The following is a 24,622-nucleotide window of genomic DNA, read 5'->3' as shown; positions in this document are numbered from 1 at the left end:
TGTAAATAGTAAAACACAATGATGATGCCCCGTGACCCAAAGAACTAAGGCATTTATTTGTAGAGAACAATGATAACACTGAAGCAAAAAACATAGATACCTTTTCCAGGTAACTACCTAAGTTTGTGCCCAAAAGTATGAATGAACTGTCTGGCTGAAGTTGAGTGAGTCAGGCTTTTTAAGACATTAAAGTACCTATCAGTGCTGGTAAGCATTCAGCAGAGTTGTAAAAACTAGCTAAACAGCAAATTTTGTGGAAATAATTGGGAACAATTATTGTATCTAAATACTGAGATGCATTTCTTGCATATCTTTGTCTCTTAAGGCATCTCAACAGAAAACTGAACTTAATGCTGAAAATACATTTTTAATCAAAACAATATTTCAAAAACCTGAGCTGACTTACATTGAAAATCTGACTCTGTAACATTTAATGGAATAAGAAGCATATCAAGACATACTAACCTTTCTCATTTCTAAGGACGGCCCCTCAGTAGTGTTCACCAAACCAGTAAAGTCTTATACTATTGCTTCTGTGGTAGCACAAACTCAATAATCCACAACATTCATTTATTAAAAAGAAACTGTTTGGTTTTTTATAACCACAATTACAAGGCTGCCTTGTAAAGCTGTTTGTTATTCCTGACTATATCATATTGTCTGTATCCCCAGAGGACAGCAATTTCTCCTTGAGGGCAAATAATATTCTCTCTCTTTTCTTTTTCCTTAACATTTCAGTAGTAAACTAACGGTAAAATAATATTCAAAATTCATATTATTTATTTCTTATTTTTTACCTCTTAATTGCATTTGAGAGGCTTCTTTCAAGGAAGGAGAATCAACAGTAGCCATTGTACAATTGATGGAAACATTGAGCAGGCACACAGTGAAGAACTAGAAAAAAGGAATCTTTGAGAGACTTGGGTGTTAAACCTACTTTCCACATTTGCTCTGCAGGCTTTAAATTTCTTAATTCACATCCAAAAAACAGAAAGGGCATATCTGAGAAAGCTGATTTTCAGATAGGTCTGTAAGTCTTCATCAAATTTCCTAGTGTATAGGAATTAACATAACTGGCTTTCTAAAAGCAAGCCAAATTGTCAATAATTCTCTACCCTAATCCCAGAGTAATACAAGTAATTTTTCTACAGCATATAGCTGTATAGTCCACAGTACACATCATCAAAAAGGTAGGTCTAAAAATTGTTAGTTTATATCAACATACATTGCAGACAGGAAAAGCAACTGAATCAGTTTATCTCTGAATTATCATTAATGAATCTGACAGCAGTTTGGAAACTCCTATTCTGACAGAATTAGAAATTTATTCTATTTTATTCCATTCGTTCTAATTATTTAAGTGTTGAATTCTCTAATACTGGGGAAGAAATAGATTGCAGTGATTCACATCTTGGCTTCACTAAAGTCAAATAGAATTTCTCACTGATTTTACCAGAATGAAAATCTGTCTCAATGTTTCTTTCATTTTCTTCTTATCACAAAATAAAGTTCAGATCAACTTTTCAACCACTCAATTTGATTTAAATGATTATTATTTTTTAAAATTAATTTGTGAACCAAACACCTGCCTATAATACAGGTTACTTGTTATCATCTTCTGAGGTAACAAATCTCTTTTCAGTTCACAATCCAGTAGCATTACAAACTGGTCAGTTAACCTGATATCAGCCACTGTTCACTTTTTTACCAAAACTTCCCATTTGTCCTGCTAGTTTTTATTATCTGAAAGCAGCAAGGATGATTTGTCAAACCTTCCATCAAAGCAGTTTATAAAGCGAAATGCCAATATGAAGAAAGTTAGACATCATTTGACCCATATCCAAGCACTTGTCTGCCTGGAGCTAAATGCTAGAGTAGGCAGCAGCTGACTGGTACTGCTCTCTTATCATTGTCAGGACACAGATAAATGTACTTCATTTAAGAAATGAAGGTTTTATCAATGGGCAAATAATTGCAGAGCCACTATCGATCTCACAACTCACTTAATGTGAGACAAGAGGGACCTGTGGACCTGTAGAAATGGTAAACATTTAATCGCAATGGGCAGCAAACAATGGCCTTTTCGTTAAAGAAAGAAGGAAAAAAAACAACAACTCGATTTTCAGACAAACCACACCAGTCACTTAACGGTTCAGCAGAGATCCACTCTGACCAGACAATACTCCATACCCATTTCTTTTGGGTAAGAAGAATTAGCAAATCTTTCCAATCTTTCAGTCAGAAGTGGGTGCTCTGAATATGCAAAGTATAGCATAACAAAGTCTGCTTTGACAAGCCAGTGCAAGTCCAACGTGGAACACTCATCCAGGAACAGATCGATCCTCACTAACTGATTTTCCTCTTAATTCCTGTGAAAGGCAACACTTAAGTCTTGAAGACTGTCTTAAGTCTTCAGTCAGTTCTGAGGCCAAAATGCTCATTTTAGCAGTTTATACTTTTCATAGTTTGTAAATATACAAACATTTTCACAATTGACCGTATACATACACTATCAATAGTATGTATTTATACTTGTATTGTTATTATGAGATGGTTTTATTAAATCCATTGACAGTTTTTTTATACTCATCCGAAGTGCACTGACAAGCATATTTAAGACAGTACCTGACGAACATGCAGTCAAGGGGTTCTGTACAATCAACATTCAGCCATGTCCTCCAGGCTTCCCCACATTACATTTAAATTTAGAAAAACAGTTTCCGCACACTTGTTAAATTCAGGCTCATATCCTAACCTCATATTTATCTACATTAAGTATTTGAGGATAATGTTGGCAAAGAAACATTTCCTGAACTTTATGTAATCCTTTGGAATTCAGGAAGAATAAATTAGTATTCAGGAGATGTGACTGTTCAATATTTATGCCACTGAGACTTGGCAGAAGCAAATAATGGTACATAAAGCTGATGCTTGTCTTAATTAAATGCAGTATAATAGGTGTTGAGGGTTTTTTTTTCCCCTTAGTGAAGAAAGCAGTTTAGCAATGACCAGATATAACTCATTCTGAAGTTCAGAGTTTAAAATTAATCAATATGTATTTATAACAAGGGAGGGACAGAGTATAATTTATTATTAGCTGAAAGCTGGCTAATAGACAAGAGTTATTTTAGTACATTTTTCCATATACTAGTTTCTGACAAAATATTTGCTCTCTTTGATTCTTAATTATTTTTTTGCTGTACTAACAGTATTTCAAATAGAAGACTTATTGGAAGGAATTCCCCAGCCACAAAAAGGCTGGGAGTGACACCAGAGACATAAATGAGACACAAAATGAGACATCTACCTAGGAGGATCCTTTCACTGTGAAAAACTCGTTGTTCAGAGTAGAACTCTTAGTAGGATAACATTTCCTAATTTTCTGATGAGGAATTCTTAACAGCCTATATTCCTTTAAAGTTTGTGATGTACATATGCAGTGATAGCTAGGCTTGAACTGGAAGAGAATATAGAGATGAGACAATTCCAACGCATCTACAGCCCAGGGTCACCTTTCTTAAATGACAGAGTAAAAGCTTTGAGAGTAGATATGAAGTAGGTAGATCAAGAGTGCTGGGGAGAGCTCCAACTCAGCATGAGTCAGAGTGCAGAAAGCAGAAAGGCGCTTTGACTGGAAAGGGTGCGGGTGAGACAGAGATGGCATTGTAGGGCAAGCCAGAAGAGGAAGTGACCTCATGGTGCTGAACGGTTGATGATAAATATGGAAGGAACAGCTACAGGACATCGACAGTGAACACAGTGAACACAATTTGTGTCTGAGGTAGCAGAGAGAAAGGGAGGATGCAAAGATAGCAAAGCAGTGCGTTTGGAAGAAAGTCTTGAAAGTGATGTTTCCCAAGGACAAAGGAAGAAGTGCTGTGGTAACTGAGACATAATATGATGAGACTACATGGTATTTGTTAATACCATGGTATTTGTTAATAAATTTGTTAATATAGCCTTTGTGCAGTGTCCATGGAAGTCTATTAAAACATACAGGATCAACTATGTTGTATTAGTTTGGGATCAATTATATTAGAAGTAGGCCTATTTAAAGGTGAACATCACTGGCTTTCGGGTGATCTCATCTTAGGATAAAATGGAGGCTCCATTTCTAGAAATCAAGACGAACAGTTCTTTAGATTACTATGACATAACTCAATAGAAAATTACAGACATAATGTACAAACTGTCTAGATGGAGATGTACAGCTTGAATTGAACAAAATGTTGAAGGAGGCAGTGACAACAACTATGTGGGTCCTTTCTTGTACCCACATCAGGGAAAGCAAATTTCATAGGCAAGAAGTTCAAATTCTCACAATTTCACTCTTTTTACAAGCTTTACCCAATCTCCATTACAGACTATTGCAGCTCAGAAGAATTTTATATGATATCTGAGTTACTTTATCTGGTAAATGAAAACTAGAGAAATCTTTGTAAAAAGTGGTGAAATCCAGAGTATTACAGATACTATGTATGGTACAACCAAATGAAAACAGTTCTGTTTAAATAAGCTAAAGACCAAAGACAATAGTTAAATAAACCTGATCTAAAGTATGTGGAATATGTTTTGAGCAAATTTGATATTTTCCTTTGGAAATAACAGGAGTACCTTGCTCTATTTTCATGCCAGTGTCTAAAACTGCAAAAACAGTATCTTCAGGAGTGAACTATAGCATTGTGTGCAACATGCAGGACAAAGTAGATTTCCTTTTGCCCTGTTCTTTTATTTCTCTGTTTTTATTGAATTCTTTAGAGAAACAAAAGCAAAGACATCTTCCCTTCTCTTTATCTGTCAAAATCTGTAGCACAGTCAAACAATTAAAAATCAGTCCCTGAAAGTTCTTAGAGACGCTAAATGATGATGAATGGAGTGAAGACTCTGATAAACAGACCTTTGCTCCTAAGAACACTTTCTCATGGAGCTGACAGGTTTTAGTTGTACAGCCTCCCATGCAGGTTTCAAACATAGTGCAGGCAGGATGAAAGAAGTCATAGCAGCAGCTATAGTACAGAAATCTTTCTTGATGAAATGTCTGATCAACTATTCTTGTGAATAAAACACAGATTACACGTACATAAATAAAAACTGGGGTTATTTATTAGAGTTCTGAATTAAACCAGTATTTTTAAGAAATTATTTTTCAGTAATTCGTCTCATCCTTGGATGTCAAAATCATGAATGATAAACTTCTTGTAGAATTTTCTGAGAGAGCCTTCTATTTCATGGTTGATTAAAGCTTTGGGTTGTTTGTTTTTTTTTTACAAACTACATTAAATTATAGAGAAAATTTAATAATCACTTCTGATTTATCCTGATTTTATTTCACAAAATGCAATGAACGTTGTGGACTCTTAAGTCCACTGCTGAGTACAAAGGCATTATCTGAGACATGAGCTTGATCCAATATGATCATTACAGGTTTATGTTGCCTTTTTGTCTCACAGTTGCAAGCCATGGAAAATAAGATTAACCATCATCCTTTTCCTTTATTTTATTTTATTTTAAATGCATATATTAGAAGGTTCTGAAATAACAAAAGGATCAGATGCTTGAGAGAAAATTAGGTCATATATTTGTTAGATAGAAATCTCACAAGTAATTAGAAGCAGTATCTGCATTCTGTGCTGCTGCCTTTGTGTGCAGACAGTGGGGATTTCAGAATAACCCAGTTGGGGTGCACTTTTACACTTTCTAATATGTTCATAGAATACTGGTAACAATGGCTTTTAAACGGTTCCTACAAGGGGGGAAAATCACTTGCAAATAACTCACATATACATTTGTGTCTGCTTTGGAAATACTTCTGGAATTTTTGTCCAACCTTCAATACACGTAGTAGACATTTAAGATACAAGCTTGAATGTATTTTAGATGTAACAAATATATCATTACACAGATTTTTTTAGCTGGTATTGGCATAAGCACTTTACATCAGCGATTACTTTTGTTAGACAAGGTTCCAGGAATCACCCATTGAGCGCATTTAAATGTGAGTATATTTAAATAAATGAATGAATACACTTAATTTTAATAGAGACCACTCTATATTTTTCATTTGGACATATACTTAAATCCTTCACAGAGGGAGGAATATGCTAAAGGAATGCAACGGCAAAATTCACTTGACTATTGCTGTAACTTATGAAATACTTTCTATACTGAAAGGAAAACACACATTGCAAAGACTCTTACCTGAAAGGCTGTTTGCTACTGTCAGCCATTCATTGGAGACACACTGCAGACACGTGCCCCATTCCCCTGTCCTTCTCTCATTCCTTTGACGCTTATGCCAGCTTAGACACTGGATGGGAAACAGAAGCAATTGTCTCTAAGAGAGGAAAAAGAGAGAACTGAAACTCAGCAAAGAAACACTGAAAGTTAGTTGTAGGAGAAATAAACAGAAGCCAGGAGAAGGAAAGAACTGCAAGAGTGGTGGAAGAACAGTAGTAGAGAATAGGATACCTGGGCAGAACAAGAACCTAGAAGGGGGAAAAGGACAGGAAGGAAAGAGAAACCACAGAACTGTGATCAAAGCCAAGTGAGAGAGGGAGGAAATAGTGGCAAACAGGAAAGAAACAATGAAAGAAAAAATCAGAATCCAACTTTACAGGTCAGCCTTGAACACAGCTGTGATCATGAATTGGGCATCAGAAGGGGACTGTACAGAAACACTCATTCCCAAGCTCACAGCTTGGAGCACGTCCCACTGACTTACGCCAGCAGGAAAGGGGAGGGGAGCGAAAACTGCAGCTCGTCAGGCTCTGGCAAAGCCACTACTGAGGCTGGATGAACTTCATAGAGCAGAGGTTCTCCCTACTACTCTGGGCCTTTGCAGAGCCATCAAGAATGGGACAAACTGAAAAATCTAATGTAAGTCAGAAAGCAGTCCACATGGCTTCCAGAAGTTTTGTCTGCACACAGCCACTTTTGTAAGGAAATTTTAAGAATTCACTATGTAATATTATTCAAGGATTAATTAGGAAAATCTTACATTTAGAATCATCCCCTGTTGATGAATATCCTAAATACATTGCACAATACCTCTGCTTGCCAGATGAAGGGAAATCTCAGGAAGGAGATGAATTTCAGCATCAGAACAGGGAATAACACTATAACAGTATTTTTCTCCTCTCCCACCACCAAAGATTGTAAGAGATCAGTGGACTGCTCAGGATGAGACAGATGATGTTATCCTGTCTTTCAGTAAGGGAAAAACCATATCCCAGAACAGAACGCTGTTCTTCATGCTCAGCCTGAGACAGGCTGAATGGGTAAGGTTGAGAAAGTCATTTCCTCTTGTCTATGAGCATCTCTCCAGGGAGACATTTGGTGTTAGAGAATGAAGAAACTGGCAAGGTTGAAAAGGACAGGTATCATGCTCACATTCTCTAAAGAAGTGCTGGAAAACAGTAAGGCACACTGAAAGTATTCTTTCAGAGAGGAACACTGCCAAGAGGCTACTGCAGAACAGGAGTCCTCTCAACTGCCCACCATGTTCCAGCTGGCCAGCTCACTTCTACCTGTCATTCCTCTTCCCTTTCTGTTTTGAGAGAGGAAAGTAAGAGCCCATAATAAATTAAAACTGTAGAAAAATACCAGAGTTGATCCAGGGAGTAAAGAGAGAACAGAGCAATTAAGAACTTTCCTGTTAAACCCTCACTAGGCATACCTTAACATTTTGAGCGTGTCATGCCCCTCAAAAACATGGCAAAGAGAAGCAGGCACTTAAAAGAGCTTTCAATTACTTACATGCCTTTGGTGCCCTTTCAGGATGCTGTGGAGCTGGAAACGGCTGTGGTAAAGTTATTTTCTCTGCATTTGCCTTTCTTGACAGAACAGCTCCAATATTTTGATCTCAAGAATAATCAGGTCTTTTGTGTTTCCTTTTCAACTAACTGCAGACTTTTGCAAGTTAAAAATTAATGACAACTTCTCTACCTTTTTTTTTTTTCTTTTCAAACATAACCCTTCTCCGCTTTCCTGAAAATAAAGCATCATTTTCCCTACAACCTCTAACTGTTCATCGAAACTGCATTCAAACCATTCTTTTGCCCTCCTTCTGTGGTACGGCACAAAATGAATTCCACCACAACAAAACAACTCGCCTCGTGGAAACCATTATTCTGAAGATGAAGCATTGTGTTGTGTCCTTTACCACTATTACCGGCAGTCAGTCTGTTAGAACGTATTGGGCGATTATAGGCTGGCCTTTTCACAGAAAGCCATGGGTTTCAAGTTAGCAGTAACAATCTATCAATTCTTGAGATTATGCCATGATTTACTGTCACAGCATCATGTATTCTCTGATTTTCTGCCTGCTATGAAACATTGTGCTTTCCTTTTCTATTGATGTATCAACTATAATAGTTACAAGCTGCTACAGAAAAATCAATAGCGAACTTTCATTACGGAGCACATAAAGAGTACCATGCTGTGAGAGCACCTAGCTGTTAAATAGTCACCAGCAGTAAGGTACACTATAAATGCCTGTTATTTTGGTCCAAATGAGGAATTTCTGAATTTGAAGCATCCAATAGGTAGGATTTCTGACATCACTGGATTCCACGTCAAGTTTTTCAAGTATGTGATTTTTTATCCAAGTGTCAGCCTTGATTTGTCTTTTCTGTGCTGGGATCTCCAGCTGACCTAGGAAATGAATATCAAAATAACATATTGCTGGGCTATCCTTCACTATAAGCTCATTATGTTTGGCTGAACAGAAGTAGTAAGAATTGTATTAATTCTGATTGAACTAGACTATATCAAGTACATTGACTGATTATGGTGAACAGGCCAACAATATCTGTGTTAATTTCACAAACAGAGCAGAGATTAAAAAGGTACTACAGTATGGCTGCATACTCCTCTGAGCTTCTTGGACTGTGCCTGGACTAAGAAAAACTTTTCACTTGGGGGGGGACAGGGAAGTGTAATTTTTGGTTTCAATAAGTTTATTTGCCAGTGGAAACACGTGAACTTCAAATTAATGAAGGTAAACCAGGAATGCCAAGAACAAAAGTAATTGTTAACAGGCATTGCTCTGAACATGTTCAGACCATTGGCATCATCAAGCACTGTTCCTGCAGGGTGGGCTCTGCTGCAGGAGTCAGTGGTTACCTTGGCTCTTGGAGACTGTGCTGATTTTCTCTAGCTACAAACGCACAGTTTGTTGCTGAATACCTTACAGTTTGAAAACCTGTGCATTGCTATGAAACTCAAACATGAGGATGCACATGTGTACTTACATGAACTGCATTCCGCGACATCATCTGTCATGGCCACAAGATTAGAGGAAAGCCACGTTTCTTGCCCTGGACATAAATTTTAGGAAAATTAACCTTTAAGGAAAGAAATCCAAAACAGTACTAGAAAAACTGCAAAAGCAACACAGAAATCTTGTAGTAAAAAATGAGAAATAAAATAGAAATTGCATTCCAAATGACAGTTCAGTCCTGCCCATCAAGAAATACCTGCAGGTGGGGAAACACCCTGCTTTGCACAGCACTGGAAGGCCTAGACACAACTGCCCTCAACAAGTGGGCATTGATTTCAGTTGTGGTGAATCTGAAACTGAAAATCCTTCCAGAGAGCAAGCAGTGAAGACAAAATCCACAACCTAATCAAATAAAGTATCAGGAGACTCAGATGAGAAGCATCACAGAGTGCCACCATAGCTGCAGATATTTCTGTTTGGGCTTCCTTAGACTAACCTCTTCCATAACACAGCACACAATGCAGGACAATATTTGAGAGAAACCAAACTCATCAACACATTACATCTAAGCTTGCAAATCTTTTATCAACACTAATTATGTGGAACTGAAACAGAGGACAACAGCTAAATGTGCCAAGGACCTCAAAACTGCAGTTTGGTGTTAACGCTTATGTAGTGAACAGCTGTAAATATCAACAGTGGATTCTAGCTCTTCCAAGTAAAAAAAAATCAAGTGTTTGGCTAAAAGAAGTCATTTCTACTGTAGTTCTGCCATAGGGCTTTCAGCATTGAGCAAATAAATGAATGACATTTTGCTTCAGATTGTTTCAAAAGAAAAATATAAAAAAGAAGTTATTTTACTGATGATTTTTTTAAACCAAAATTTGAAGGAAAAAAAAAAAGATAGGATGTGTGTATCACTCTGATCCTTGTCTCTAATAAGGCAGAGGACTTAATGTTCTAATTTATTCTCTGATTACACTGACAGAGATCTATGGTATCGTTCTGTACCCCTCCGAGCAGAACAGCACTAAAACTCCTTTGCTTTTCCTCTTTTAAAGAAAAGACAATGTAACAGCCTCCACTCCAGTGGGATTCTGGATATAAACAGAAGGAAAAGCGCAAAGAAAATTCACCAAGTAGTAAAAAGGTGGTATGAATTTCTGCTCCTACCTATAAACCACTATAATAATATAATTGGCCGGCCTAATATTTTTAATCAAGTTCAAAAAAGTTTGCAATGTAATAATTAAATGCAAATACAGTCGCGAACCCAAAGACCAGAAGAATGCCTTTAAGCTAGTATTTATAACAAGAACTATTCGACTGAGCTGTCGTGTAAATTTTATCATACCTGAGGCAGTTTTCCTCAGTCGATTAGCTGAAAAGCTGAATATATCCTGAGGCAAACCAGACATCTAGTACAGGCTAAATTCAACTACTGGAGCTTAAATTTGGCTTAATATATCCCCACTTGGATCTGCCTGTTTAATTCTCTTTCATATGATAACGTTGGTTTATTCATAGTCTGGACTTGCCACCTGAACAAACTGTACCTCATATCTTATTCTAATGAAATAAGAAAACTTTGCAAAAACCACAAAAGTTCCTGACTGAAAATCAAATGCAAATTTGGGATTAAAAACTGTTTTGTAAAGTGACTACAAGATTAGTACAGAGAGATTTTTCCCCTAAGGAGCACTGCTTTTTATGATCATGCATTTTTTATACTCTATAGAGACAGATGGGCTTTATAAAAGGATAGAGCCTGCTACTCAAAAGGGCTTCAGTGGCAGCTGCACTTCTGTGTTTTAACCTCAGTAGAAATGTGTATAGAATATTTTTCCAGAAAATATTTATACTACTTCTTTTAGGACTATACTCCCCTTTGGTGGAGTTCAAGCGACAGCAGCAGAAATACCTCTGAGATTCATCTGCTCCATTACTCCTATTTTAAGCAGTACTCGAGTAACAGAAAAGGAATAAGGAGGAAAAAGATAGATAACGTCTAAACTTCTCATGACTGCAAAATACAGATCTAATAATTCATAAAAGTTGAAAATGTCTAAGCAAAAGCAAACTTTAACTAAAAGGAAGCGTATTTCTAAACTTTTCATTCCGTTTTGTTTCTGCACATTCAGCGCCTTCTCATCCAAACACCAGACTGCTCCTTGCTCCTCTTTCCATTATACTGCACAGCCATTTATTGCAAGTTGCACACAGAACCCTTTCTGCCTCAGTTCATAACTTCAAGGATTTTGTATGATGCCCCTATCACCATTCACAGGAACTTCATAAATATTTATGACATTTTAAACTATTCACGCCCTACAAATTGTAGACACTGACAGCCAATTTCTTTAAAATATCAACAATCCTGTATTGTTCATGCGTTACTGAAGACTGAAATAATGTTTCAGAAATTAACTTGGGAAACCTCTTGGTTCATTACATTTTCTGTTTATTCTTATTTTGTTAATTCTTATGATAACTCTTATTTTCTCGTTTTCTCAAACGAAATGCTTTTTCTCTGATCACTGTGTAATATGAAACTAATGGTAGGGCTGCGGGTCTGCCCACATTTAAACATGTATATATTGAAGCCCGCTGATATCATGATAATTATTTTCTTAGCTGTTTTTCTTAGCTGTGCTTATTCCAACTGAATATTAGAAATACAGTCATTTCTAGCCCAGGCATATACTAAGGACCTGGGAATAGGTGAGGGGTTAGGAAAAATTAGTCTTAAGTGATGTTCCCTCTTAGTTTATCCATGAAATCTTCCCTAAATCATTCCAGCCCCAGCTTATCAACACATACCTGCATAGAAATACAATCACGGCTATATAGAACTTGTCCCTGAAAAAGAGACTTGAGTTGACTCCTTTTTTCTAGAACTGATCTGCAGGCTAACTTAAAAGTCATCATATCAAAAACACAAACAATCCTGAAAGCAGGAACCAGAAAGCCATGTTGGACCAGGTGTGTCTCACCACCAACTTGCAACCAGGCTATAAATTTGGGTTTAAACCCTTGCATTCTATCTTTCTCAGCACTACAGCTTCAACCCAAAGACTGGGGCATACCTCCAGAAAGAACAGCTTGTAGCCAGCAATAACTAAAATCACCCTCTGAAGAACTGGAAGACTCCACTTTCTTCTTTGAATAAATTCAGGCTTAATATTAGGAAAAAGAATCTGAAAGAGAGGTCAGGTGTTAGAATACACTGCCCAGGGAAGCAGTGGAGTCACCATCCCTGAAGTTGTTCAAGAAACATGTAGATGTGACACTGAAGGACATGGTTTAGTGGACACAGTAGAAATGGGTTGATGGTTGGACTTGAAGACCCTAGAGGTCTTTTCCAGATTCAGCGATCCCAAGATTCTGTGAAATTTCTGTCCTTCTGCACCTTCAAAGAAAGCAACAGCATCTCTCTTATGTGGAACCTAATTACATCAGTGAATGCTAAGCATGGATTAAAATACCACCAGGCTGCATTCAGTCCCAGCTAGGCGGGGCAAAGAGTTAAGCACATTCTCCATAGTTCACCTAGTGTAAGGATAAGCCTGGAATATCAGCAGAAAATAAACTCCAGGCATAGTAATTTTTAAATTACGTTGTCCTTCAGATAAGACATTTCTAAAATAAAGCACTTGCTGTACAGCCACTGCTTGAATCTTGTATATCTGCTCCATCCACGTCTCCTCTGAGGTAACCTGCTCTCCCCATTGGCTCTCCACAGCCAATGTACCTAGTCCTGCTTTTCCTCGTGAGCCCCAGTGCGAAACACTGGACTTCACATCTACAGGTACTGCTGCCTATGAACTTGGGCTCAGGACTTGTGAGTAGCTCTTACTCCGAAAGAGGCCTGACATGATCCTGTTTTGCTGTGTTTCAGTGACTACCATATCACGTGTGTGTCAATTGAAACATATAAGGATGTTCATTCCTGCGTTGCCAGGATGAGAAGCAGGTGGAGATTTTGTTTGTTTGCTTAACTTTGAAGTCAGTAAACTCTCAGCCTGAGTTGCTGAAAGTCAAGCTGTTTTATTTTCCTGAGTGCTGACTCAGTCAGTAATTACACCAGTCATAAAGATTGAAGAGATCAAATCAGGTTTCGTTCTTTGACTTCACTGAGAGTGCAAGAACAGAAACAACTGAAATTTAGTAAAATATTTTCATAGTTCTGTAAGGAGAATTCAGATAAGTAATCCCTAGTTCCTTTTTCATTGCAGAGCTAACAGTAGCAAAAGAAATTATACAATTATTTAATGAAGTAAATAAACATAGGACCTAATAGAGATCAGAAACTGATATTCTCAGTACAAATCTGTCATTTTGTAGTCTTTTTGGTAGTGAAAAATATGCCTCAATATTTTAAATACCAATAGAAAGAAGCCTATCACTGTGAAATAACACCAAAATACGTTTTAGTTGATTTCTGAATTGTTCTGAAACAAACCCAAAGTCCACCAAGATCAAATATGGGGGATGGAATAGCATTTGGACTGTGAATTACAGCCTCCTTTCTCATTAGCATCTTATTCTTAACGTTCAAATACATTTTATTTTGCCAAACACTTACCTACGAACTAAAAACATTGCTACAGAATAATTTAATTAAGACTTTCAAAACAGTGTGCTCATTATCTGATGTTACGTTCAACTCAAGATGAAAATTACTTTATGACCCTCATAAATAGTCAGAGATAAATTTTTACACTGCTACAGCTTAACCACTGCCAGAGAAAGAACCCTTTAAAAACAGGAAAAGTTTTAAATGCATTTACTTCAGAGTTGAGAATTTTAAGACATATGTGACCTCAGTCGCTATAATGTAAAATTTCTTCAAGTTTTGGGAAGTGCTGAGTATTGCGCCTTACAATTGATTAATAAACACATCTAAAATAATTTGCTTCCCAGGCCTCCTAAGTAAATAATATTCAGTACAAACAAGCTCTAATAAAATCAAGGGGAATTTTGCAATAATTGCAATAATAATAATGTTCACCTTTAACACAGATCTTCCTTCATTATCGTAGTCTGCTTGTCAAGAAAACTTAGACACAGAATGTTGTATATCTGCTTTCATGGCAGATGTGCTATGCTGCTGTTGTTTGAACTACAGAGAATCATGAGTACTTTTCAAGCTAGCAGTTATCAACCATTACTACTCCTGCTCTCAAAGATTTCTTTATCACATACCAAAATTTACCAAGAATGTTTCCAGTCCAGCTGAAAAAAAAATAGACCAGATTCTTGGAGATGAGCTTGAAGGACATCCTGGCTAAGAGATCCTGCCAGAGTTTAGGAAACATCATATTTTATCTATACTTTTTTGACCATTCCAAAGAACTGCTAAGCACTGGGGCCTGTTGGGTATTAATAACATCCCTTAGCCTCCTTACGTGGCTAGGGCTGTGCCCTTTCAAGGAAAGGAAGATGAGCCTTGGGCTGGGATCAAATCTTTCTGCCTGGAACACCCACTTCCAGTCTTCTAGGACTTCTACCTTCAGAGGATCCTGAACATTAACCTTATTTCACCTTTGCAATACTATAATTTGCAATGGTGCAAAATCCACAGTGGAAGCTGATGTATCTGTGTGTGCATCTGTTCCTTGTTTTACACAGACAAGGCACATGATAAAATGTGTGTGCAGTAAAAATTTAACCAGCTTTCTCTGGGATGTATTTATGCTGCTCCTAAGGAGTTACTATTTTTCAGATTTAAATCTCTCATTCTCTTTCATTTTGCTTTTCAGAATTCCCAGACCAAAAGAATCTCTCTACAGATTAATACACCACCAAATTTTCAGTATTTCATGTTTGGAATATGAGAGGGAGAAAACCTCTCTGAAACCTCAATATTTACCCCTCTAAAGACCAGACCCATTTTTGGCAAAAATATGCAGAAGTGTTCTTGTTGGTCTGAATGTTGCATGCAGTTTCAGCTTAAAACACAGCTTTATAGCAGATGTATAAAATAATCAAAATTGGGAGATTTGCAGGAATAGTAGCACATTCTTATAGTAAGTGCAGAGCAGATCCTGACACACTATAATACTGTTTTTGTCTTAATCGTCAAAAGTAAGCTATAGAGAACAAAACATTCTTTGTTTGACAGAAAAGCAATTGCTATTTCTTGTAAAACATATAATATATTCCAGAAGACCTAAGGGTTTACTTTCCAATAAGGATAGAAATAGATGTGCGCCCCACTGTGAGCTTGCAGTAAGGCTGTTTCATGTAAAAAGTTCGTAATTAGTCCCTGAGTGAATAAAGTAGAAGAGATAAGAGACTGATACTTACTGTAAGCAACACAAAACACTTTTTCTAGCTGCTAGGATTTAAGGGTGTGTGGGTGGGAGGGGGGGGGAACTATTCCTACTCATTTAACTTACAAGTGTCTAAACCCTGGAAAATTATTTCTTGCATTAAGCTTAAACATGTGTACTTTAATTGTTACTAACCAATATAAAGATTGGTAAGAGACACTGCAATTCCAAAAAGCAGACAGGAGCGAAGAATTACACGAAAGCACAAAAGACTGATGTGTTGTATATCTGCAGCAGATTTCAAGCTCATTATACAGCTCTGACTTCATCAGAGTTACATCAGCATCACCTGGTGCTTTGCCAGTTTACCTCATTAGCGTTCAAAGGATTCTTATCAAAAAGGAAATACTTGGAAAAACTAAATCAAGCACCTTTAGCCAAAGTCAAATAATAACTGTCAAGAACAAAAACAAACCCAAAGCACATGAGAAACATCCGCAACAAAAATAAAACTGTAGTTAGATAAAATCAGTATCATCTAAGTACTAAATTGGCAATCTTGGTTATGCCCCAAGGACCTCACTCAAAAGACACAACCGGTCATCAGGTTGCCTCCATACCACCTCTGTCAAGACTGCACTGCCAGAGAGATCAACACACAGATGAATTGTGTAATGATGTCCGACACTGTAGTCACTTAGACCATGAATACTCCGATTCAGTATAGAAAGAGTAAGGAAAATTCCTTGCATTCAGACTGATGAACTAAAACAACCTTGTTTACAAACATCCGATTCTCATCACAAATGCCAGGAATACATTAAAAGCATTTCCTCAGGCTGGATGTGGCATACAAGCCCCAAAACTACTTTTTGTTTAATGTTCATATTAACTGTACTTATCTTTAAATCTGACTAATGCTTTTATTGCCATACCAAAGTGCTTAAAGTTATTTTGAAGTTATTTTTAGCAAGGAAAAGGTTTGACATGCTAATTCTGAAATCATTATACAATTTATCTTCCTGTTTAATGCAGTTTAACTCCCAACATAGGCCATATTTTCTGGGGGAACTTATGTTCTGCCAATTCATTCATGATTGCAATTTGCCTCTGAAAGTAATCTACTAATCATAATTACAACACTCAACTTTTAAATCAACTCACACTCCCTGCAAAATACCTTAGGAGTTTTAAGTACCTACGTGAAAACATAAACAGTTCTTAGAAAACATCCAGAGTAATATATGAAAACACGATTTACCAGAGACACTGGCAAAAAGACTTCAGATAAATAAGTGTGAATAGCTCAGGAGCCATGCACAGCAGCTCTGAAATTTCCAGTTCCCCTCACTCTGGATACTGAAATTTCAGATGATTCCACTCGGACAGTCATCATCACCTTGGTACTGCTCGGGAATTCTTTAACGCCAGATAGCAAAATTCAAGCAGAGGTCATGTCCTGGCTCCCAAGTGAGCAGCATCTGATTCAGGGAGCCACTTGTGTCATTTCCAGAACAAAACTGGGACAGGAAAGAGGCAGACAGTAATGATGAAAGGAACCATCCACCCTGCAGAAAGCCCATGAAAGAGTGAAGCAAAGGGGTAGCCGGCAGCAAGTACAGTATGCTGCAGAGAGCCTCCTGCTCCAAGTCTGTACATGCTACCCAGCTCTGCCATTGGGAACCATGACTTCCCTCCTGTTCTCTGATCCTGAGGAAAAATGTTTGCCTCCTTCAACCATTTTCCTCTTAATCTAGCACAGTTATGAGCAGGAACCATAAGTTCTATTTAAAGCTCTTCTAGGAAAAGGTGCAGTTAGATCCAACTTACACAGCTTTCCAGTGTAATGCATTGGGAAACCAAAGTGTGTTCCTATTTTACAAAGGAAAACACTCATTTCCCCTCCATTCAAAGCTGGGATTTACAATGAACCAAATTCTGCCAAATTCCCCCTCTCCCTTGCTCAAAGAATATCCATATAGGGACACATTTGTCTTAATTCGAAGTGAGTTAGCCGAGTACATATGCTTCTACTGCTGTGCTCTAGCATTACAAGAAACTGTATTACAGTACTCTACTATGGTACAGATGACTGAACATCAACCAAAGTAAGTTCTCCCAGCAAGAGTAGTTTGATTGCTTCCCACTTTCTGCATTATATCAGAAGTCTGATTTGCAAATGTGGGAATAATTTCTGCAATCTTCAGACATGTCAAAAGACAGCATCAAAACACATTTAACAAAGGGACTCAAACAGTACGGAGTCAGTATATTGGCAGACTCTTTCCAGTGGTGCACAGCGATAGGACAAGGGGAAACAGCCACAAACTGGAGCATAGGAAGTTCTGCTCAAATGTGTGTAAGAACATCTTTGTGATAAGGGTGATGGAGCACTGGAACAGGCTGCCCAGGGAGGTTGTGGAGTCTCCTTCACTGGAGATATTCAAGACCTGCCTGGATGCCTACCTGTGCGACCAGGTCTTAGGAGACTGCTTTGGCAGGGGGGTTGGACTTGATGATATCTACAGGTCCCTTCCAGTCCCTACAATTCTGTGACTATGATTCTGTGATTTATCCCTGACTGCCATTTTCATAGCTGAAACTTCCTGTGTAGAAACAGAAAGAAGATAATCAAAGAGAGGAAGAGTGAACAAATCTTGCCTGCTAACTGATGTAAGCACCCATGTTATCCAATACCAAATAAAATTAGCACGTTGGATTTCAGAAAGCATAGTCAGGCTAAAGGGCACCATTTTTATCTGGTATTCCCCCCAAAGGACAATGATTTCAATTTATAAAGATCATTAGTCAATGAAATATATATTTTAGAGAGTTTCTAGTAGGGAAGATTATTTTGGCAGTCACTGGAGTGTACCAGATGGTTCATTAACATAGACTAGACAAGTCAAAGGCTTTCAGAATCGTTTAGAAAATGTCAAACAGAAACAAGAACCCTGTCACTTTTTATTAGAATTAACTACATCATACCCTGGACACAGATTTCACCTTGGGTCAGAAAAATTAATACAGAATTATATGAATTGTGTAACATACTAGGTTAAAGATAGGGCTTCCTCTTGGGACTCATTTGCTAGCAATATATCACGGTCTTCTACTTTAGGAATCCTCAACCTTTCTTTTTGTAAGATATGAAAAGAGCTGACCTTGCTCAGACTCCATTGGTGTCTAATTGATTTGAGGTATATGCAGAATTTCAACAAGACACTCCGCTAAAGCTCTTTGTGATCATTTTCCCAGGAAAGAGAGCAAAAGGGTTTGCTGAATATTCAGCAGCTTGTAGAGTATGCTTTTGTCAGGAGGAAAAAAATAATAATACAAAAAACCCACAATATTTAGCAAAATGTTGCCTTAGTAAGCCGTAATTAAAATGCAACTCAATTGTTCTTACTGTTTTTGTTGTTGTTTTAATTACCATTCAGATGTCAAAAACCTAGAGAACTTCCAGCTTGTGGAGGGTGTTCAGGAACAAGTGAATGCTGCTCTGCTGGACTACACAATGTGTAATTACCCACAGCAAACAGACAAATTCGGGCAGCTTCTCCTGCGACTACCAGAAATCCGGGCCATCAGTATGCAGGCAGAAGAATACCTCTACTACAAACACCTGAACGGAGATGTCCCATGTAATAACCTTCTCATTGAGATGCTGCATGCAAAGAGAGCATAAATTATATCCATTAGAGCTTCTGCTTTCAACGAAAAAATATACTCTGAACTGCTCCAAGCAACACTAATTAAAATGTGGTTTTAAGACTTTGCAAAATGGTATAATAATCAAATACTAATAGTAAATAAGTGATGTATCAGGGTATTTGTATTGCAAACTGTGAATCATATGCTACACATCCCCAAAGGAATCTCTATAGGACTTTATAAACTGGAGAGAAGTAAACATAAAACGTGGATACTATCACCAATGCCAACATGAATAAGGACAGAATGATTCTTGTATATTTAACTTCTGATTGCCAATACGAAGAAATTTAGGGGAAAACTGATCTGTATTATTGAGCTAAGAGAGTGGAGAAATTGAGCGCACTAAATTCCTTCATTGTACAGCAGGACTTCTAGAGCAGTTATAATAGATGCAAAGCTGCATCTACACCATCTTCTATCATTCTTCCAAGGACCCAACACTTCTGTGATAAACAACGTGGCATCCATTCAACAGTATGTAAGAGAGAGCTGGCGTAGGCCACGTTCTAGGTAGTATGGCCACCACTTCCCTAGAGGCTGGTTTTGACAGTCTCTCAGGCCTGCAAATAGCTAATATGAAGAGTCTGTTATCAAGTTAGCTTGGCATTCTTACTGTGTTCTAAAGTTTGTTTCGTTATGTGTTCACGTTGTTAAATCAGGCAGTATCCCTCTTCTACTACTGTCACTGGCTGTCATTAAAAAACCTAAGATAAATATGCAAAAGAAAAATTATATATATATATATATATATATTCAACTCAAATATATACTTCAGTAGCACAGTGGCTAAAACGTGGCTCTGCTATGTAGCTGTGGCCTTTTCCAAAAAAAGAAAATGAATATATCTAAGCCACCAAAAGTGACAGCTTCTTTGACAAAAACCTTTTCTAGGACACAAAATACTCTTGTTAAAGAAAAATAAAATAAAAAAGAGCAGAAATGCATTAAGCAATCCAAGAACAGGCAAGTAAATTACATGAGATGATGTCCAATATCTAATCAAACTGTTGTTTTTTTTAAGTTAAGTAATACACCATTTTTTAGGCAAAAAAAAGAAGAGTGATACTGCTATGTCTATGTAGGCCAAAGTCTGCTGCAGAACAAATATTAGAGAAGAACAAACAATTCTCTCTCTGTTCAAATGAAGGTATCAGTATTAAAATGTAGTGCCACGGTTCTAAGTCTTGCCTTATTACATTATCCTTAAAGGTAACTGTGCAGATGTGGATCAACGTATATTTAAAATAAAGTATTAGCCTGCAACATTAACAAAAACACAGTGTTTACATTCTTTAGGTCCTGTGGGGGAAAAAAAAGAAAAAAGAAAAAAAAAAAAAAAAAACTGTGATAAAATTGCAAAGCAGTGATTTCCTTAATGTTGCTTTCCAATTGGTAATTATTTTACCAGTACTTAATTACTGTATGTCGTGAGACACTAAAATCAGTGGGGTGGGAGGGGACTTCAGTTTGACTTTAATTTTGAGATTATCAGCTGTACAATCACTTGTAGAAACTGTATAAAATCCTAAATCTTTGATTTTTTTTTTTTCATGAAGATTGCTGGCTTTTGAATAGTTTATTTATACTGTATATGATAGTTTCCACTGTAGACAATTATGATGCTAATTTATTGTTTGTTGGTTTCATCTTTATCTAAGATATAGCCAGAATGAAGAAGCCAAATATATGTGTTTACTGTAGCATGTCTTCAATTTAGTGGAACATAGTTCAGGGACACACAAAGGTCTTCACAAATTTAAATCATTCACTTGATTAATTGTCTGTAAATCTTCATAATCCTAAATGTAGTTTATTTAAATCTATTGTAAATTATGTGAGTTGTAGCTTCTATTTCATGTGAACTTGAAAAGGTGCATTCTCTTTTTTTTTTCCAACTATCCACACACTGTATACCAAAGACATTAATTATTACATCTGCATTAGTTAGCATGTTATTTTAATCACCTGTATACTGTCCATGCATAGGGTACAAACACAGCAAAGCCCAATGTCTGCACCTCCTAGATGCCTGCCTTGAATCACAGAATGCACACAGTGTCATACTGGCCAAAAGCAAACCAAATACATCCCCATAGTCAACCCACACAGCAAGTGTGGCAATGTTATTTGACTAAGCATTTGCCCTCAAACAAACCAAATTAACAGACGGTAAGATGCAGGTGGCAATTGACTGCGGCTGTGATATCTACATATCATCAGTATAAAGTTTGGTCATTCACTTTCTTTTTAAAAGAAAAACAAAGCATATTTCAAGTGTTTGCATTCTCTTTTTTCTTCTTTTTCTTTTTTTTTTTTTTTTTTTTTTTTTTTTTGCTATTGAAATGCTACAGTGAATATCGCTGAATATTTAAGTTAAAAGCTTTAAAAATGTAACTAGCTGTATTTGCAGCATGATAATCCACATACAGGACAAAAGAATTCAAATAAAGATGTATGAGAGTAGATTTTTTTCACACAATTTGATGGAAACTATTTCACATGAACTAACATGTAATTAGTCCAGGCTGGATGTGGCTCTGGGCAGCCTGGTCTGGTGGCTGGTGACCCTGCACAAAGCAGGAGGGTTGAAACTGGATGATCACTGTGGTCCTTTTCAACCCAGGCCATTCTATGATTCTATGAACATATATTTGCTCATATCTGTCATTCCAAGAATCCCATTTGATTGCCCAAAGTTTGCAAACAAAAAAAAAAAGAAAAAAAAAGAAAAAAAAAAAAAAAAGAAAAGAAAAAGAAAAATAATCAAACCTCATGTTAATTGTTAACTACTTTGTAACCAGACATTTGCTTTTGACTGCCTTATTGATTACAGGACATATTAGTAAAAGCAGACTAAAATTCAAAGGTTTTGGCTTTGGCTGGTTTATTATAGTTGTTCTGTGTTTGTAAACAGACAATCTGTAAGGTCTGACTATTTGTACTACAGATGTTCTGCAGCTGCCTTGGATTTAAATCCATGCAACTCTTAGAATGTGCAGTGAGTTACTTGTTGAAGTTGAAGTTCTCCTACTGTATCGGTGAAATACATATTGTCATGTCAGTTCTTGCCAGAAGTTTCTCATCGCCAATGGATTTTTTTTTTCAGTATTTCAATAAATATTGATATGTCCATGCTGACTACTTTTAAATTGTCTTTATACTAACATCATTCCACCGAAAAGAAGCACTGGTCAAAGCACAGTTTCACTGAAGAGGAGAGTAAAATGTAAAACATAGAAGAGCTCAAAAAAAAAAAAACCCTGATGCATAGAGAAAAGTAAAAAATGTAGAGAACAGCACATGCAAAAACTCGGACAGCTATAGTGGAATTGTGTAGGATGAAGCAAAATAAACCCAGCTAAACAGATCAGAAATGCTGCACTGACTCAAAAAGAAATTTACCAGTTCAACAAGTTAATGCATTTCATTTCATTCTGCACACTTAATTTCACTTTAAACATTGTTCAAAAAGGGTTAAGCAGCCAAACAATCGGAGGAGAAAAATGACAGAACAAAAGAAAATCGGGTAACGGGATCCAGCAGAGCTCAGGATAACCTCTCAGCAATGTAAATACAGCACAGGGCCAGGGGCAACTCCAGAGCTTCCAGCACAACTGCCAGCAGAGGCTGCCAAGGAGGCAGATGTTACAGCTACTAGAGAAAAATATTCTCCTAAAGTTGCCCTCTGGCTCATCTGATTGCCATTTCAAGAGCAGGGGGTGAAGTGGTCCAACAGCTTGTCAGCAGCACCCTACTGTTCTGAGATCAAGTCCATCGCTTCCCCTAAACTGTCCTGTAGCTGAAAAGGGACTGTTCTGCATGGTGCCAAGTGTTAATGCTTCAAGGGGAAGAAACAGGTCTATAATTAGTTATTTACAAATACTGTGTTTGAATGAAACAAAGCTGTGTTAGTGTTGCAATAAAAACAGAGTAAAATAGATAGGATACTTTTAAATATTGGGAATCATAACTGAAAATCACAATATCTCATTAGATCTAGGTGATGTTGCAGGATTAAAATCTCATCTAAGGAAAACACATATATATGTACACATACACATTTATATAACATATACATAGACAGTATATTTAGTATATGGAATACAGATCTAAATTATGAGAGAATTTATTTTTAACTGTGTTTGACACTGGTTTTGGAACAATCTGCTGCGTGTTTTTATTGGAAACATGGAGAGAGTGAGTTCAATGTAACACAGGTCATCAGTACAATACTTGGTGATCTTGACAATTTCCTGGAATACTGAATAACACTTTTCATTAACCCTTAATATGAAGCCCATAGTCTAGATAGTCTATGCTTTGGGATAAGTAAATTTAGTGTAGAACGGAATGATTCTTGGTGTAAGGTGCAGAACATAGGAACACTTCAGTAACACCAGTTGTTCATCACCTGTGCTGCTGCAGCTACACAAAGCTGTGTGTGTTCTGTGGTGTAAAATCAAATGCAATATCCTCAACCAAAAACTTCACTGAACAAAAGCCTCCCTGCAGGTATTTGTGTCAGCCACACTCTGCCTGATATTACTGAATGTTTGCTGGATACTACTACTGCTGACTGCCAGTTACACAGTAAAACTGAGACTCTGTATCAAAGGAAATAAAGAATGTTTGCAAGAAGGACCCTGAACAAACTACTGTATGTACACCAGAACCTGCTGAAGGCCACTCAATAGCTACTGACTTGCCTATGGATACACACACATGCCACAAACCACTTTTGGGAACTCCTCAAGCACACTCAAAAATCCAGTTCTCTGATGGCTGTACAGGACAATCTGTGAGGCACTGCTCCCCATGGGGACCACTAGTGCCCCATTTTACAGTGCTGTCTTTCCACTCATGTAAGTAGAAGCATTGCAGAATAATAGAAGAGAGGGGAATGCTTTTCTAAACAATACAACAGCATTTATAACACGCACTACATCACTATAGCTGTGGTGCTCCTCACCACTTGATCTAGATCTACAAGTATCAAAGAGGGGAAGCTCTACAAAGTGATTCCTACAGCGCAGAAGCACATCACAGTTTTATGTAGGAAGGTGGTCTAGAAAACGGCCTGAGTTTGAATTCCACAGTAAGAAATACGGAGTATTGTGGATGCCTATTACAATCCATCCATAAGGTATAGTAGAAAGAGAAAGATAACTGGGGGCAGAGGTGTTCCAGAATAAAATATAATACAAACTAAGCACCAATGTAGAATAGACAATATTATATTTATGTTTCATAAATATTTCATGGTGATTCACTTTTAATGTAAAGGAAAAAATAAATAAAATATGGTGGATTATTATCATCACTTTGAAGTATTAACAAGGCGTGAATAAATTATCATTTATGTATTTTACAGACCTGCCACAGTAAGTGATACTGTTTCTAATTTTCATTT

General features: G+C 37.1%; 1 protein-coding gene across 1 annotated transcript in view; it reads left to right on the top strand.

The window, feature by feature from the left end:
* Nucleotides 1–22,357, top strand: part of NR5A2 (nuclear receptor subfamily 5 group A member 2) — an 82,678-nt gene extending 60,321 nt beyond the window's left edge. The window contains exon 8 of the mRNA XM_015869514.2: nucleotides 18,936–22,357. Coding sequence (XP_015725000.1) covers nucleotides 18,936–19,183 — 248 coding nt within the window. The 3' untranslated portion in view covers nucleotides 19,184–22,357. The remainder of the gene's footprint in view (nucleotides 1–18,935) is intronic.
* Nucleotides 22,358–24,622: the final 2,265 nt, after the last annotated feature.

The sequence above is a fragment of the Coturnix japonica genome, chromosome 8 (genome assembly GCF_001577835.2).
Source record: "Coturnix japonica isolate 7356 chromosome 8, Coturnix japonica 2.1, whole genome shotgun sequence".
NCBI classification, from domain to species: domain Eukaryota; kingdom Metazoa; phylum Chordata; class Aves; order Galliformes; family Phasianidae; genus Coturnix; species Coturnix japonica.
This window is presented reverse-complemented; position numbering and strand designations above follow the sequence as displayed.